At 35.7% G+C, this 16,255-nt stretch overlaps 1 protein-coding gene across 1 annotated transcript in view; it reads right to left on the bottom strand.

The window, feature by feature from the left end:
* DIAPH2 (diaphanous related formin 2) overlaps positions 1–16,255 on the bottom strand; it is a 260,049-nt gene that overhangs the window by 138,647 nt on the left and 105,147 nt on the right. The window contains exon 23 of the mRNA XM_082488260.1: positions 11,986–12,115. Within this exon, the coding sequence (XP_082344386.1) occupies positions 11,986–12,115 (130 nt within the window). The remainder of the gene's footprint in view (positions 1–11,985; positions 12,116–16,255) is intronic.

The following is a 16,255-nucleotide window of genomic DNA, read 5'->3' as shown; positions in this document are numbered from 1 at the left end:
ACTTTATCTACCCTTCAGTAATTGGCCAAATCAATGCTCTTTATTGACTGCAGGCAGCTGCTCTATGAAGCAAACACTGCAGATCTGCATCCCAGTTAACCCCAGGATTCTTTGCATAGTCAAGATAAGCAGACGATTATTTTTTTAAAGGGGTTTCTGCTTTTTATTATTTTTTGATCGTAAGCCATTTGTAGAAAAGTTGCACGAAGTTTTCTCAAAAGAATGGTTTATTTTCCTATTTCCTTGTCATTTAAAAGACAGTGCGAAGACTATGTGAAATTAAGCAGTAGCGGGAATTTAAGATGGCTTGAAAAACACCATATAGGAAATAAAATTCCTGTGAATAAGGAAGCTGTTCCCAGAACAAGATTAATTCTATATTCTTTGTAAGTAATGATTCATATCAGCCATAACACCACTGATTCAACTTTTCACAAGCACATTCAAACACATAAGGCACCAATACAGCTGTCTTTATCACAGGTTTAATCTTCATTTTATATTCAATTTAATCTATTTTATACTGGGTACCAAAGGAATTACTAATCATGTAATGTTAAAATGATAGTGAAACAGCTTTTTAAGCTTAACTGAACTCAGGGAAAAAATAAAGGCGACTGTACAAACCACAACATCCTTGAAGCTATTAACTTAACACTTGAGAGCTAACCTTGAAATCCACCACTAAAGCAGTCTGAATAGTTAGGCAGGTTATGGCAGCATTAGTTTAAGCATTTGATATTATTTTCAGGAAAGGAGCACACATTTTTGCTTGAGCTGAAGAAATTTAATTACTGTAATATTTTTATTGGCTGTTTTGTCGTTGGACAAAGAGAAAAACAGCACTGAAGTAAAATGTTAGAACTGAAAAATATATCAGGAAGACGCAAATGGTAATTTTGTTGGTAAAAAGAATATTAGCTGGTAAGTAAATAAGCAACATAACAGATAAAGTTTAACTGTTTTCAGCAATTTGAAAATATTTAAATGCAGAACAGCTTAGCAAACGTAATAGTTTATTTTTGTCTCAAATTTAAAACTGCAAAAAAATTCAGCAAGCAATGACAAATAGGAAGTCTTAGTCTCTGTGATTAAAATGGAAGAAAAGCGTTTTCAGTAACTCTATTTTATAAAACTAAATTCAGAAAACAATTTAGATTAGGTGCATACTGATTTTGAAAGTATGAAGGAACTCTATCCAAGCAAGAAGGCTGCATTCAAAAGCTGTGCTTCCCATAACTAATCTCTATATTCACACTGAATCGTCAAGAAGTATTGTAGAATATTCATTTTCACGTACATCTTTTTTTGCCTTGCCCAGGAAAATGTAAAAGTTTCTGTTCAAACAATTTATGAGGCTGTTGTTCTGCAAGACAAGCTTAAAAAGACTACATAACTGAAAACATCTATATAGACTACAATAAAATATCTGCATTTCCTCCCATAAAACTGTTTTATTAAAGTTTTACTACTTCACTAATATGAAGAGTAGGCAACATGAATACCTTTTACTCTTTCAGGGAAAATCATGTGAATTTCTTAAAAGTCTTGCAAGGTTTTAATTTATGAAAGCATAAACTCTACTTGAAGCAAAATGTCATTTCTTTGAAACCATTGCATAAATGCACATACTAAAAAGACTGTCTCTATCATTATACTCCTCAAAGCTGGTGATCACAAGACAACGGCTTGTTCACCTTCAATTTCCCCATCATTCCATATGAAAATTAGGCATCCTAATTGAACTAGTCTAAAACTCTACATGAAAGGTAGCATTTGGTCTTCAGTGGCACACAAGCACTGTTCAAGAACCATTACTGGGAAAGCCTCTCTGAAGTGGTAATTACAATACTATTCCATTTAACGTTGCAGCAGGGGAAAGCAACCAACTAAATCCGGTATACAAATATCTGATTTCAAAATATGAAGCAAATACCCCAAAACAGGAAAAGGAAGTAAAACCCCATCAGCAACAACCACCGGAAAAAAACCCTCCATAACTCCCACACGCTCTAGAATGAGCAGTCCCAAAAAAAGGAAGCAGCCTACAAGAAGCCTGGATATTTCCCTGTATTAGCAAAGAAAAAATTTTCCACATTCCAAAAATAAAACAAATCAACAGCACTAAACAATCCACCTCACCACCCTCACAGCTTTATTTCAAATTCCCATCCACAGCGGAAAAGCCAGAGTTTAAGAAAGGGGAATGTTTGAGAAGTCAAAAGAAAGTCAAATTTGCCAACACGGGAAATAGTGGGAGGCAGATGGCAGAAACAAGTTTAGAAATGGATTATTTAGATCTATATACAACAGGTCCATAACCATGTATCAAAAGGAACCGGCAGGGGTGTAACTCTTAATATGTCTCTGAGAACATGCATGGATGGTGGGCAAAACATTGAAGGAACATCAGTGTTGTCCCTGAACAGCACTGGACAGAGCGTCACTTTGGGTGGACCGCTGGGCACTTAACACATCCTTATGCCTTAATTCAAAACACATAAACCCCAAAATCTATATACGGACTCATCTTCAAGGCCTACGAGAGGAAAAAGGCAGCAAAATTTATCAGTCTGTATCAAACTGTGTCAGTCAGGCCCCTGATTTAGCGATACGAAAAGACTCACTTGTGGAGAGCTGCTGCGACTCTAAGATGGAAAGAAACACATCATCTTTAACATGCATAGCTCAAACCACTATAATAAAAGGATTTATGAGACAGAGGAAAAACCCAATACCAGAAATGAAACGCTTATGTTTCAACTAACTAAAGCATTGTCACACAAAAATACTATTAACATATAGGATTAATATAAACCAGGTGATTATGACGTGATGCATATTAATGTATTGTCAGATTCTTTTTCATGTCAGTGGAAGACCAATATAAACACTTAGATTTATCAATATTCTCTCTGCACAAATACTGAAAGAAGCTCAGTTAATCATGCATCATTAAATCTACAAGTGATTAAAAGATTATTTTGTATATTATTATTTCTTTATAATAGAAATCCACAGCCATTGAAGAGAAGGCAGTGTCATTTTGACATGAAAGGTGATAATTTTTTTCTTCACTTTACTCTTTTCCCCATATTAATTCTTCCTCTGTAAAAAAAAAAAAAAAAAAAAAAACACAAACAAACCAACAACAACAAAAAAAAAAAAACACCACACAAAAAAACACATCTACCTATTTTGGAGAAAGCAGTTGCACAGATTGCATGCTAAGGAAGGCTTAGTGAATGTCTGGTAGACCACTTTAGTCCTAGAAAATGCTACAAGCAGTTAATCTCATGTGAATGTCAAACACTAGCTAGTCCCCACAGTCAAGCTAAACATTTTATATTTACAGTAATACAGTAATAGTACCAAAGGACGACAGACTAATCCTTTCAAAAATAAGATTTCATCAGACTACGAGTCCTCCCCTAGAACAAGGGCTAAAATGATACATTTTGATTAGGTGCGGTGTCTCTCGCATAATAAATTCAAAGGGTCTCTAATCACGATGCAAAAAAAATGGCCACGCCTACGTTTACTGAAAACTCTGAAGTGAGAGCCAATGATGCAAATGACTTCAGTAAGCAAGGGCAAGTCTATATGAAGCAAATGAACTAATGGATTTGTAAGTCTAGACAATATTTGTGCCATAACTACATCCTGAGCATACTAAGGATTATTTATTTCTTACTGCCTGAGGGCAGATGGAAGTAGTCTTCCACAAAAGCCTGAAAAATAGTTTGAGGGGAAATGGGTGAGCAAGTTCAAAATCTGTAGGAATTACTATCATTGATTACTCAATTCATACCACTAAGTAAGTTTACATTTAAGGGAATAAATGTTCTGGTGGAGTTGGGTGAACAGTGCTGCTACAGCCTACTTGAGGGTTCTGGGTACCACTGCGTGTGTGTACTCGTGTGTATCTCAGAGTATGCCTGTATAGTATATATCTGTATGTATATATGTACATATACTGTGATAAATCTCTCACAGGTTTACATTTATACATGTCATTTTGCGAAATACAGGTGTACCATGATACGTGTATCTCACAGGCACGCATGTATGTATGTACAGACATTTATGTGTGTGTATACAAACACACACGTATATACCTCTATCTGTGATATATACCCCGGCATGCCTGTATCACACAAAACACCCCATACTTGAAGCCTCACGGCTGAACAACTTTCAGACTTGAAAGCAGTACAGCTCCCTTCACATGTTATTTCTCAAGTAATTAACGTCACTATTCATACTAGAGATCTTTCTTAACACAGCTACACTGTCTGCAGGATACAAGCTATGATCAATCGCGTTGTTGCACTTTGACATACAGATAAACCATTGTGCTAAAAAGGTAAATCCAGCATGAGAAGAACGATTCTGAAAAGTATGGTACAGATACGCCTGCGGTCATAGTTCCCCCTTGGGGGGGTTGGGGAACTAGAGAATATCCTAACTAGCTAAGGCACATCACCATCCTCTCCTTCCAAAGAAGGGTAAGCTTTCTGACACAGACTACTTACACTTAACAGTCAATACGTCATCAGTAACACTTTTTTCCTGTAAATCTTCCACACATTTTTCCCTGAATCTTTTAAAGTTCAGGAAAAACACCAACTCAGCCCAAATGTTAATGCCTTGTTTATATATTATGACAACGTACTGTAAATGAAACCATGTAATTTGAAAAAGCTTTAAAATAGAAATTTTAACAGATACATTTCACACATAGATGTGCGTTTGTACTTCTAATTTGCATCGCTAAGATTTCATTCACCAGCAGAGTGAATGCTGGTCTCTGAATGTGAGCAAATGCAGAGTCTCTGCATTTTAGTTGCCTTATCACAACATGGATAGAGAATGGTGAAGGAAGGCAATGCCACATCTATGCTTTATCATTTCAGACTTCTACAGTAAAATCATTATCTTAGTTAACCAAAGATAAAGAACTGCATTAATTCTATTGTTCTGTCCATCTGCAAGCAGAGCTGAACCACAATTTTAAGATAAAGCCACCACGTAACAAGTCCAGCCGCAATTAGGTCTTGGCTTTAGAGTTTAATGAAAGGTTCAGTCTAAAACACTAATTAACTTGCAGTCCCAGATGATGTTTAACGAGGCATGTAGGTGCAGAAGCTCTAGATTGCAATATTGTTCCCTATCTTTACAGAGAAAAAGGAAGGAGATTTATCAATCTTTATTGGAGGGGAAAAAAAAAGCACTCCTCCTCCAGACCAAAAAAGGTGACAATCTCAACTGTGATCAAGACCTAAAATCATCACAATACAAATGTTGACAAAGATATGACATCTTCATATGTATTATCACAGAAATAAAACAGATACATCTGATACAATTTAAGAAAACAATCACAGGTTTTAAACACACATCTAGAAAAACCTATACCACACAAGCTAAAGAGTTAGAAAAACCAAATATTGGGTACAATGACGAACAGACTTTCAGCTTCTCAGAACAACAATAATAGCCATCTAAAGTGAGGAAATTTACTTTAAATATTACATGCATTGAAGTGCAAGTGCCATTAACAAGCTTGCCTTGACAAGTGAAATAGTGGGGGAAAAAAAAAAAAAAAACAAACAAAAAACATTGCCTGTTAGCCTAAAATCAGGAGTGTCATGAGCAGTATGTCTTCCTTCTCTCCTCTGGAGCTGAGGAAATTACAAAGAGTGCTCTATCCTGAAACACTCAATATATCCACAGAACAAAGAGAAATTTCTGTGGGCAACTTGTATTTAATATCAATGTATCTACAGAACTGTACTCTGATTTAGGGAATCAATCTGTTTCTCTCAGTTCCAGAAATTCTGTGCCTGTGTACATGTTTTAAGAATAAAAGAGTAATTCTGATGCACATAACACTACTTAAGACATTAAGAATCAATTTTAAATGGACAAACAGTACATTAGGAACCCAAAATGCATTACCACTATCACTGTCGACATAAGCCAGTAAAATTCCTTTCCAAAGGACAGCACTGATCTCCCAAGTGATATACTGGAACACGAAATCTCTTCCTCTCTGGACAGGTCACATAGGGCCACAAAGGTGATCCGAGGGCTGGAGCCCATCTCTTATGAGGACAGGCTGAGAGAGTTGGGGGTGTTCAGCCTGGAGAAGAGAAGCCTCCGGGGTGACTTTATAGACCCACATAAATTCTCTGTGTGCCAAATTCCTCCTATTATCTCTTGTCAACACCAGCCTTTTCTCCAAACTTTTCAGGTTTACCTCACTATGAGCAAACTGTAAGCAATAGTATATTGCAGAATATAACCTTTATCAGCTGAATGTGAACTGACTGTTCATATTACAAATAATCTTTTAGGAAACAGGTCCCCCAATTTCAGAAACATAACCAGAAGTATTAGAGGAGATCAGTGAAAATAGCATTGTGTTCAGCAGCATTCTCCTGGGCACGTGGATATCTCCTCCAGAGCACTCTAGAAACTCACCTTACTTTGGTGTTAATTCAATTACAAATGCCTTTCAAGGTGTCAAAAGTTGAGTTAATTTCTAAAACAGAGCTTATAATCACAAAATCAGCATCTATTACATAAGCACACTGAAGCAAAACTTCCTGGCAAAGGTATAAGGCAAATTACAATAAGGCAAAGGAAAGAAGCCACTGGACTTTTATGTTCTGTTCATAGCATCAAGATTCAGAAGCATTAACTGAACACGCTAAATTCTGCTGTGTTTATTTCGAACGCCTGTATTTTGCACTGTTACTTTTTCTCCAGAGTCCAACTTTGCTTGGCTGGTACATGGCACTGCTATAGACATGCCGTAACTCCTTGTGAAGCAGCTATGGCACGTTACATTCGGTGGTGCACATGTGCAAAAATTGCAGAAAGTAAGGAATACAAAGAAAGAGAAGGTGCAAAGCTTTTGTAATACAACCTATCTGTCGTTGCCAAAAACTCACTAGAGGTGGTGTTGAACAACTTCACGCAACAGACCTCCCCTCGGGCTCTCAACTTGTAACTGGAGTTTGGCCTTTCCCATGACCTGAAGCGCAAGCCGTGCTTCCAGAGGTCTAACAACCTTCTTTGCATCAACAAAAGTGCAAATTCAAGAACAGATAAGGAGGAAAAGCAAGTAGTAAGTGTTGCTTTTTAGCTTCCACCTCTCCCTAGTGGCTTGTATTGAGGAATTCTAAATGGATTACATAATTGAGAAGTCATTTAAAGCAGTCTTCAAATCTGAATTGGTTTAACTACCCCCAGAAATTCTTAAATGGTTTAATTTCTATAATAAGAAACAGCCCATGAGAGTCATTTTGACTATTCTTTAATTTTGCCCTTGATATTTATGCTTCAGGGAGAGAAGGGAATCCTTAAAACGTATGCCATACAAAATAACTTTGTTTAATGTAGAATCCAAACTGTAGCTTTGAAACGTAGCTTCAGAATTCAGAACTACCACGATTTTGCACACCATTTATTACATGTTAGTAAATAGCAACTAAATAAATCATCAAAATCTTCAGACTGGAAAAATTTAGCAAGCAATTTTGCAGAGTGTAAGCCATTCCAGAATCCTACTGAGTCTCCAACAGGATCTCTTTCAGAAATTGCCCCTTGGAATTACAGCATAAAAACTATCTGTGAAGTTTTTGCTTCCCCATCTTCCTCGGTGATGCTTGCCAATGAAGGAGAACACGTCTGTCAAAAAAAGCTTTTAATGACGCGATGCATAAGCTACCATCAATGTGGTGATGCTATATGCAAATACAGGAGTGTCAGTAGAGAAAAAAGTCTTCTAGTGTTTGAGGTACCTAATTGTGTATTTACTACGTTCAGAAAAACACACAGAGTTTATGACATTTCAATATTGCAGTTAAGTGAATGAAAAGAATGATAGAAGTTACTATACAGTGCAAGATTGACTTTTGATTATGATGCAAAATGCCAACTTCAGATTCTATTATGGAGAGAAAAGTCACAGATGCAGGCATTAAATTTCTCACGCCAGAAGGCATTGTCTATTTTATATCCACTAATGTGCCAGATTGGGCAAAATCTGTTTCAGCAATTTAAACTGTGCAAGGTGGAAAATACTGCAGATCTCTTTGTAAAAACACAGTTTCTTCCACTGCAATGAACTATAAAACTTTGTTTGACAGAAAAATGACTACTACTTATGAGTATGTTTTAAATTGTTATACTTTAAAGCAACAATGGCAGAGAACATTTTAAACTATTTTCCCCACTCTAAAATTATGGCATTAATTCACAATGAAACACCTGTACAGAATTTAAAAATTAATACTTTCTTACAGTATTTGTAAAATATATTAAGTATATACATATTTGCATTCCACAGTGCTTCTCATTGCTAATGTCCTTTGTAGAGATGCCTCAACAGTCAGAACCATATACCTGCAAATTAAAGACTTTTTTTGTGTCAACATGAGTGAGAAATCTGTGCTCCTCTTACTAGTACCTTTACTATACAGACATAATTCACCTCCCCCAAGGCGTCTTTCACTTGATTTTACTCAGAATGCTCCATGGTTCTTTTAAGAATACTTTAAAAGAATTATTAGATTAGATTACTAGCCTTTAGATCAGGCACAGAATTAAGAACCGGAAAATAACCCTCATTATCTCTGAAAGAGACTTTATTATCTATACTGCATTCATAGTTAAGCTCAGCCCTTCGCTTGGAGTTTAGCTGTTCTTGGGACTGAACCTGCAGAAAGGGATGGGAATTTGTCAGGTATTTAATAAAATCACAGATTATAAAATGGCAAGAGCAAATACCATGAAAAGCAGCACCTGGAGTAACAAGTAAAGTGAAGGAGGTAGAAATATGAAGAAAAGGCTTTGCATAGTTTCAACAGTAGGGGAAGAAAAGGAAAACACTGCAGACTGGGGGAAGGTAAATGAATATCACTTCCATCAAAAAATCCAGTTTGTCACAATCTTGCAATTTTTAATTGGTTTTCCTTTCATACAGTCTGCTTCAAGTAAGAAGGAATGCTTTTCCAATAATCTCTTGATAGTTAATCAGTTTGACCTTTGCATAGACTTTCCAGAATAAAACTGTTTCCTAATTTATTTTTACTTTTCATAAACCTCTAGGTTGATCCTCCATCTTTAAAAAGATCAAATATTTTATTATATCTAGTATCAGATTATCGAAGATTTTAGTACATGCATGGGCAGTTCATCTAATCCCATTGACCTTTTCATATCAAAATCCAGTTTTATGCTTTATCTGTTATTTGTTTAAAAAAAATCATCTGTTGTTCAGATGATGGTCCCTTATTTTTATATGGAAATCAAAGCAAAACAACACTTTCTTTTTGTTTAGGTGAAATTGAGAAAATGCATTCAAGATTTAAAAGAAGTTGAACGTGATAAATCTTGTAATTGGGATTTTATGTGTAGCTCAAACTATGAGGCTGCCTTCTGCCTAAAAAGTAAGCAGCATACGTCTTAAGTAATCAGACTGTCACCTGTTTAGCTCCTATTTCCTTATTTAAAAATCATACAGAGAGAATATTTGCCTGGTAGATTTCCTTCTATTTTATGTATGACTGATGCCAATGTCCTCATATCTGTAGCCAATTTATTCCAAAAGAAGCCTCCTACAGGAAAAATAAACCTAACTGTCCATCCCTGAAATCACTGGATTATAAAATACCAAACAACAAATAGGAAGTGAAAATCTTCTCTTCCACACAAAGCATGTTAACTTTCTACACAGAAAAAATGACCACATCTGACAGAGCAGATGAACATTACAATTAAACAAAAACCAAAAAGTACCATGGGGAACAGTTGAGGCAAGTTGCACATATCACGATTATTCTGCCAAAAATCTGCTTTATTACAGAAAGCAGAGAAAGGCTGAAAGGGAAGTTCTGGTCATTAAAAATGAACAGTAATTTATGCTTCTGATAAGAAGTCAGTGCTGTTTATAGGCTATGTAATGAGCTTTTATCTTACAGAATGAAACAAATTTAACTTCAATGAAACCTTTTTCATATATATATTCTAAGCATCAGGATTATTAGTGACTTTGCTCCTATTAATATGCTTTCCCTCTTTTGGATTCTATAGCGTAACTAAACTTTAACTCTTTTGGTTTCTTTCCTCAAGTCAACTTACAGAACATGAAACTATAAACATATCAAAGCTGCAAGATAAAGTGTTAGCCACAGAAGAAAAATAAAAGATCCTCAAATGTTCCTGGTATACGGTAAGGTTTTGTAAAGAATTTAGCAAGACATGCAGGAAGAAAAAGATCAAACTTTAAAAAAAAAAAAAAAAAAAAAAAATTCTCCTCCAGAAAAGAATTACCAAGTGATAGAAAACACTTCTGGAATCTAGATAAGATGACAAACTGCTATTTGCATTCATAAAATTAATCACTATGTTACTCTATCATAGGTCCTTGAGAACACCCTGGCCAGACCAGTGACACTTACTGGGCTGAAAAAAACCAACAAAACAAAACAAAACAAGTCACACCGCAATCAGTTTGAAGAAGTTATGACTCCCTATCAGAGGCTGGGAACAAACAACATTGACAGCAACACTGACAGCAATTGTAAAAATTCTTTGAGTAATACCCCCAGTAATGCTTAGCTATAAGTAGCCAGCTGTACGCTACTTAAGCACACACTTATTTTTTTATACATGTGAGTGTATACATATGATAAATTGTACACTACCATCTTGAATGCATCTCTTCAGTCTCCACACTACCTTGAAACACAATATCATCCTCAACCCTATATAGACAGGTCAGTTCCATTTTGTCAATAGGCATTCATGCCAATGAGGTATTCATCAGCAAAGAAGAAAGTGAAGCAATGAGACATTTATTCAATACAAATACAATTTAGTTTATATGCAGAAAAACCCATGAAAAGGTACTTGCGAAGTCTGAGAAACAGCGAAAAAACTGCATGCCAAAGACAATCACATAAATCTATGAATAAGTTGGAGATGAAACAACAGCAATGTTAGGTTGCTTGATGAACTATTCCCTAAGTCCCTGGGGAAACAACAGTTCTGTTCCCACTAGTTTAAGACAGAAGAAAACAACCTGAAAGAAAGTGATAGCCTAATTAAAAAAATATCTAACAGCTAACCACTGCACTGAAGAGAGACACTGACTGATAATACTGAAAAAAAGGAGACAAAAATTTGCAAGACATAACCTGGATAGAGCAAGCAGAAATGTGTATCAAACTTCTTTTCCCCTCTCCTTCCCTGTATCATCTTGTGCTGCCCCAAGTTCTGATTCACCTTCTGATGAATCAGTAATGCCCAGTCAAAATAAAACAGTTTGCATTATCTTCAGCAACTACCCCATCGCCTTCACTTTCCATAGCAAAGCAACAACTGCGGCAAGCAGCACAGAGTACTTCACGTACAGAGATATCCAACAAACGATTTCATTTTTTTTAATCACATTCACCAGGCTGTACTACTAACTGACAAAAAAAAAAAAAAAAATAATCGGGATTAATCATTGACTGTACAACATAATTAAACTATACAACTTCTCATATACAGTCCAGGATCTTCAGAAAGCATACCTGTTATTCTCTATTCAGGTGTTCAATCAAGTGTTAAAATGAGAAACATTAACACAGACACACCGGTGTTCACTCTCAAGCAACAAGACTTCAAAGGCTTACAGTAAACTAAACATCATCATTACACCGTTTACACAACTTCCAATATGTGTTTTTGTAAGTACTTCACTGAAATATGCTGTATTATTTCCACAGGCTACTTCAGAAGAGAAGTTTATTACTGGTTTTCCCCTCCTCGCTTTTTCTCAGGTCAATAAATACCAGAAAAGCAGAATCCACATGGATTATCAATGCTTACAGGTTACATAATCCTACAATCTAAAATGAAATGTTGGGAGTACTGAATGTCAAAGCAAACAGCTATTACCTTTACACGTTTCATCTATTTGCTTACCTTTACTCGCACTCTCAACATGCTGCAATTCATCTGGAAATTTTAAGATGTCCCGGTAATTCTCCTCACAGATTTCTGCCAGAAAATGCAGTAAGGTTGTTTTCTGATCTGATGATTTAGTGTCTCGAATCTAAAAAGCGGACACAGGCAAAAACAAAGAGAAAAACAACACAACACACTTTTTTTTAGTAACAATATTTAAATAAAGTGAATATTGCAAAGGTAAACTCATTAGCAAAAAGTTACCTATACTTGTTGTCTGAAAACAAAACAAATTATTTAAAAAAAATGAAATTTCTCCAATTCTTTATAATTTAGGACTACAAAGTAAATCTAACCCTATGTTGCATTTTTCCAAATAATAATTATGCTGAGAACAAAACCTGAAGACAGTCCATAAAGTTCTCAGTTTTTTAACAACAGCAGTTCAGAATACTCACTGTGCTAAAAAAGAAAAAAAACAAAAAACACACACAACCAAAACATAGCTGTGAACAGAGATTAAACAGAACAGAATTTAGTTCATTCCTCCAATGCCCCCCACTGCCGGATTTCTAAAGGAATCCCTCTGAAACACTGTATAGCTGGACAGTGTGCTAAAAGTCAAAATTTGCTCTTTTACCAGTCAAGTTAAAGAAACACCTTGTCGTAAATCCACAATTTTTTATTGAAGCAAAATCTAAAACATGTTGCTTTATCCTAAAGACTTGCAGTCAAATACTATAGACACATGAAATAAATGCACCCCGTCTTACTGGAATACAAAATGAAAATAGAAAAGCAAGGGTAATCCCAACTCTCCATAAAGAAAATATAATATGTCCAGTTTTATTTATGAAAAGCTGCTCAAAAATGGTGAACAGTGTGAAGAAATAGGTAACTGCATATTTTCACTATCCTCTCAACTTTTAGTGGTCTGAAATAAACTAGTCTTCTTGAAGGTGATAAGACACTCTCTTCTTCATTAGCCTAAGTGCATTACTGCTAGAATCAGTTTGGTATTTTAAAAAAATAATTCTGAAAAAACTGTTAAAATACAGCGCTAGTGGGAAATTTCCAAGCAAACATAGACACTTGTGGCTAAATCCCATGGACATGTGCAAAGGAATATCATGAACTTGAATGAGAAAATGAATTTAAGTCCATATTTAGTTTCTCCATTTTTAAAGAATGAATGTATGAGTTGACTGAAGATTTAGTGGAAGTAGAGATCACCCCTTCCTCTTACAAAGGCAATAGAGTAGGTGTGCGCAAGAGTTGCAGACATGTATTTCACTTTTTACAGAGAATTAGTATTACAAGTATATCTGTAAAGATTTGTTTTAACCGCATTTTACTAACTCATCTAGTACAGTTCTTACACAGAAGCAAGCTACAACATACACAACAAATGAAGTCAAGGATTTATTTAAGAAGAATACATAAACGTGCGTGTAAAATCTCCTATTTGTTTTCTCATTCTCTAAATCACTAGAAGTTCTAATTCTATAATCCTCCTGACAGGCTCGCCATCGATGTTCAATTTAATACAGGCCTTTCAGCTTTAAGGATTACCCTGTTAAGAATAAACGAGTGCAGTCGAAAAAAAGGCTTTTAAAAATATAAGGTATTTAGGCAATTAAGAATGCAATTTAATTCATACCGATTCGGTGATTAAAGACTAAACAATGCTCAGTAATGGTATGCAGTTAAAAGGTTTTAATGTGTTACATACATAGAAGGTTTTCCAACTTGAAAAAAAAAAAAAGTAGATTTAGTGGCTAAACATCTGCATGGTAAAAAGAAATTGCATTTCAATTTGTCTGTGAACAAGAACTGTGGGATTTGCAGTCTTTGATCTCTCTGACATCATCAAGTAGATAAAGCATTTTTTTTTCTAAATGGACAAAATTATTTTGCCTTCAGATTACAACAGAAACAGGTTTTGTCACCAACAGTAACATCATATTAACAAGACTTAATATTAGGACCTGCTGAGTTGTTTAAAACCTGTAAACAGTCATTCAGATCTTAAATGACTATCAAATTCACTACTTTGGCCGAATCAAAACACACATCTCAGCTACGTTCAACCATATTTGACTTTTAATAGCTAGGACACACAACGCTTAACATTTAGCTCTGTTTGATCTTTAGAATCAATATATATGCTTTAAAAATCAAGTTCTAAGCCTACTAATATAGTAAGAAGTTAAGGAAGACAGGTGTTTCTTGAGTGTAGTTTAGCAGATATTATTTAAATATAAAAATAGAAGTGAATGATAGGAACTGGAATGGTACCAGCACGGCTGTGTCTTTACACTCTGTATTCAGAGAGTATACTTGTATTCAAGGTAAGGTTTTTTGTCTCCTCTCTCTTTTTAATCTTGGGTACAATTCAACATTTTTGACTTCATGGAAAAGACAATTATGTGTATTTTGAATTTAAAAGGCATACTTTTTAAAAGTTAAATTTGTTTTTCTTATATCCAGTTAAAGCGTCCCTTCTTGCAGTTGATGACCCCCATCTCTTGTTCTTTTGCTGTACACTTGGCTAAAAAGCCTGGCTCCACTTGTCCAGTACCTTATTTGGTACTGGAAGGTTGCTACGGGGTCCCCCCCCTCCAAAACCTTTGTTTCTCTGGACTGGACAAGCCCATTTCCATCAGCCTCTCCTGCTCCAGCAGCCCCTTACCAACTTGGAAGTCCTCCGCTGAAGTTTATCAGCAAGAAAGAGCCTTTCATACGGAACACGGTGCTCTATATTGCAACCCAGCAAATGTTGAGTTAAGAGCAAAAAAGTCACTACCCGTGATCTCTTGCCTATGCCCCTATCAGTAAAGCCCAGGATGCTGCCAGCCTTCATTGCTGCCACGGCACATCACCGACTTGTGTTCCTCCACTGGGCCAGACTCCAGGTGTTCTGCAGAGTTGCTTCCCGCTCTCAAGACAACACCTCTGCAGCAGTTTAAGCCTGCCCCAAGGGCAGGATTTTGTGTGCAGCACATCACAATATCACTGTCTTAAGTACAAAAATCACCTTTACAACAATAATATTGCCCTTCAGCATAAAGCTAATTTTTCCTTCCATAAGCAAGAGCTCTGGAAAAGGGTAAGTTTAAGATGGTAGACTTAAACACAAAATACGCTTAGGGCCTCTGTTACATTAAAAGGTTAGTGAACAGAAAATCAAGGCTAAGTATCTAGTTTCTCATCAAAAGACTACTCTTTAAAAAAAAAAAAAAAAAACCAAAAAACACACAACCACAACTCAGGCAGCTGATGTGTAGTCAATGTCTTCTCAATTAAAGAAATGTCTTATTTGGGTTAGCAGAATAAAAGCAAAACACCAGGGAGGATATCAATAGTTTTCCCTCCTTCTCATTCCTTGCACATTTACTTGTTACTTTCACAGATGATAAAGGAATCTAACATTTAAGATTTTAAAATATGGTGGCCCTTAAATATATCTTAACAAACAATTCAATCAGAAACACATACTTCAATGAAATATTATACTTCGATGAAATATTCTATGGGTTCTAAATTCCAAGTGATATTATGGGTTTGCATGGGAGCAAAAAAGGAACAATGACCTCCATTTCACAGTCTTATGAAGCGTTCCAGTCTCCTGACTGTAGGTACGGATAGACATCGGCCAGTGCAAAAGAAAAGGTGGACTGTACAAAGGGTTGCATCTTTAGAAGCAGCCAGAATTTCCTGGCTAATGACCTCGGTATGTTTAACAAAAAACAAAACCAAATAAAGTGGGTTAAAAAAAGGATTTTGCTTCCCACCTAGCATGTAAGGGAACACAAGTTTGTGAACCCTAAAAAACCCCTGCCTTTCAAATGTTTTTGCATTATGCCCTCTGTATATTCATTCTTTTAATTCTCAAAGCATTACCATATTAGAGAAGTCATAATAGTTCCCTGACTTGGTAAACCAACAAAACTCACCAACAGTAACGGAATTCCCCATTTGGAAAACAAAGAATTGCTTTACTTCTACATCTTCGGTAGTGTTAACACACTGGAACACAAAAGCTTTTACAGAACAGCTTCTGTATATATTGCATTTGTGAATCACTAACAATGCTTGTCACTGACTTAAGGTTTTCCAAATTGATTTATTTTTAAAGACAACACTAACACCACAGTGTTAAAATTTTTAAATATAGGGTTTGATTCTACAGCCTTTCTTTATCTCGAGACAGAATTTGGGAATAAAACACATTAAATAAAAAAAATAATCACTAGATCAGCATAGGATTCAGAAAGCAGCTTCCCAC

The sequence above is a fragment of the Vanellus vanellus genome (genome assembly GCF_965231255.1).
Source record: "Vanellus vanellus genome assembly, chromosome: 10".
Lineage (NCBI taxonomy): Eukaryota > Metazoa > Chordata > Aves > Charadriiformes > Charadriidae > Vanellus > Vanellus vanellus.
This window is presented reverse-complemented; position numbering and strand designations above follow the sequence as displayed.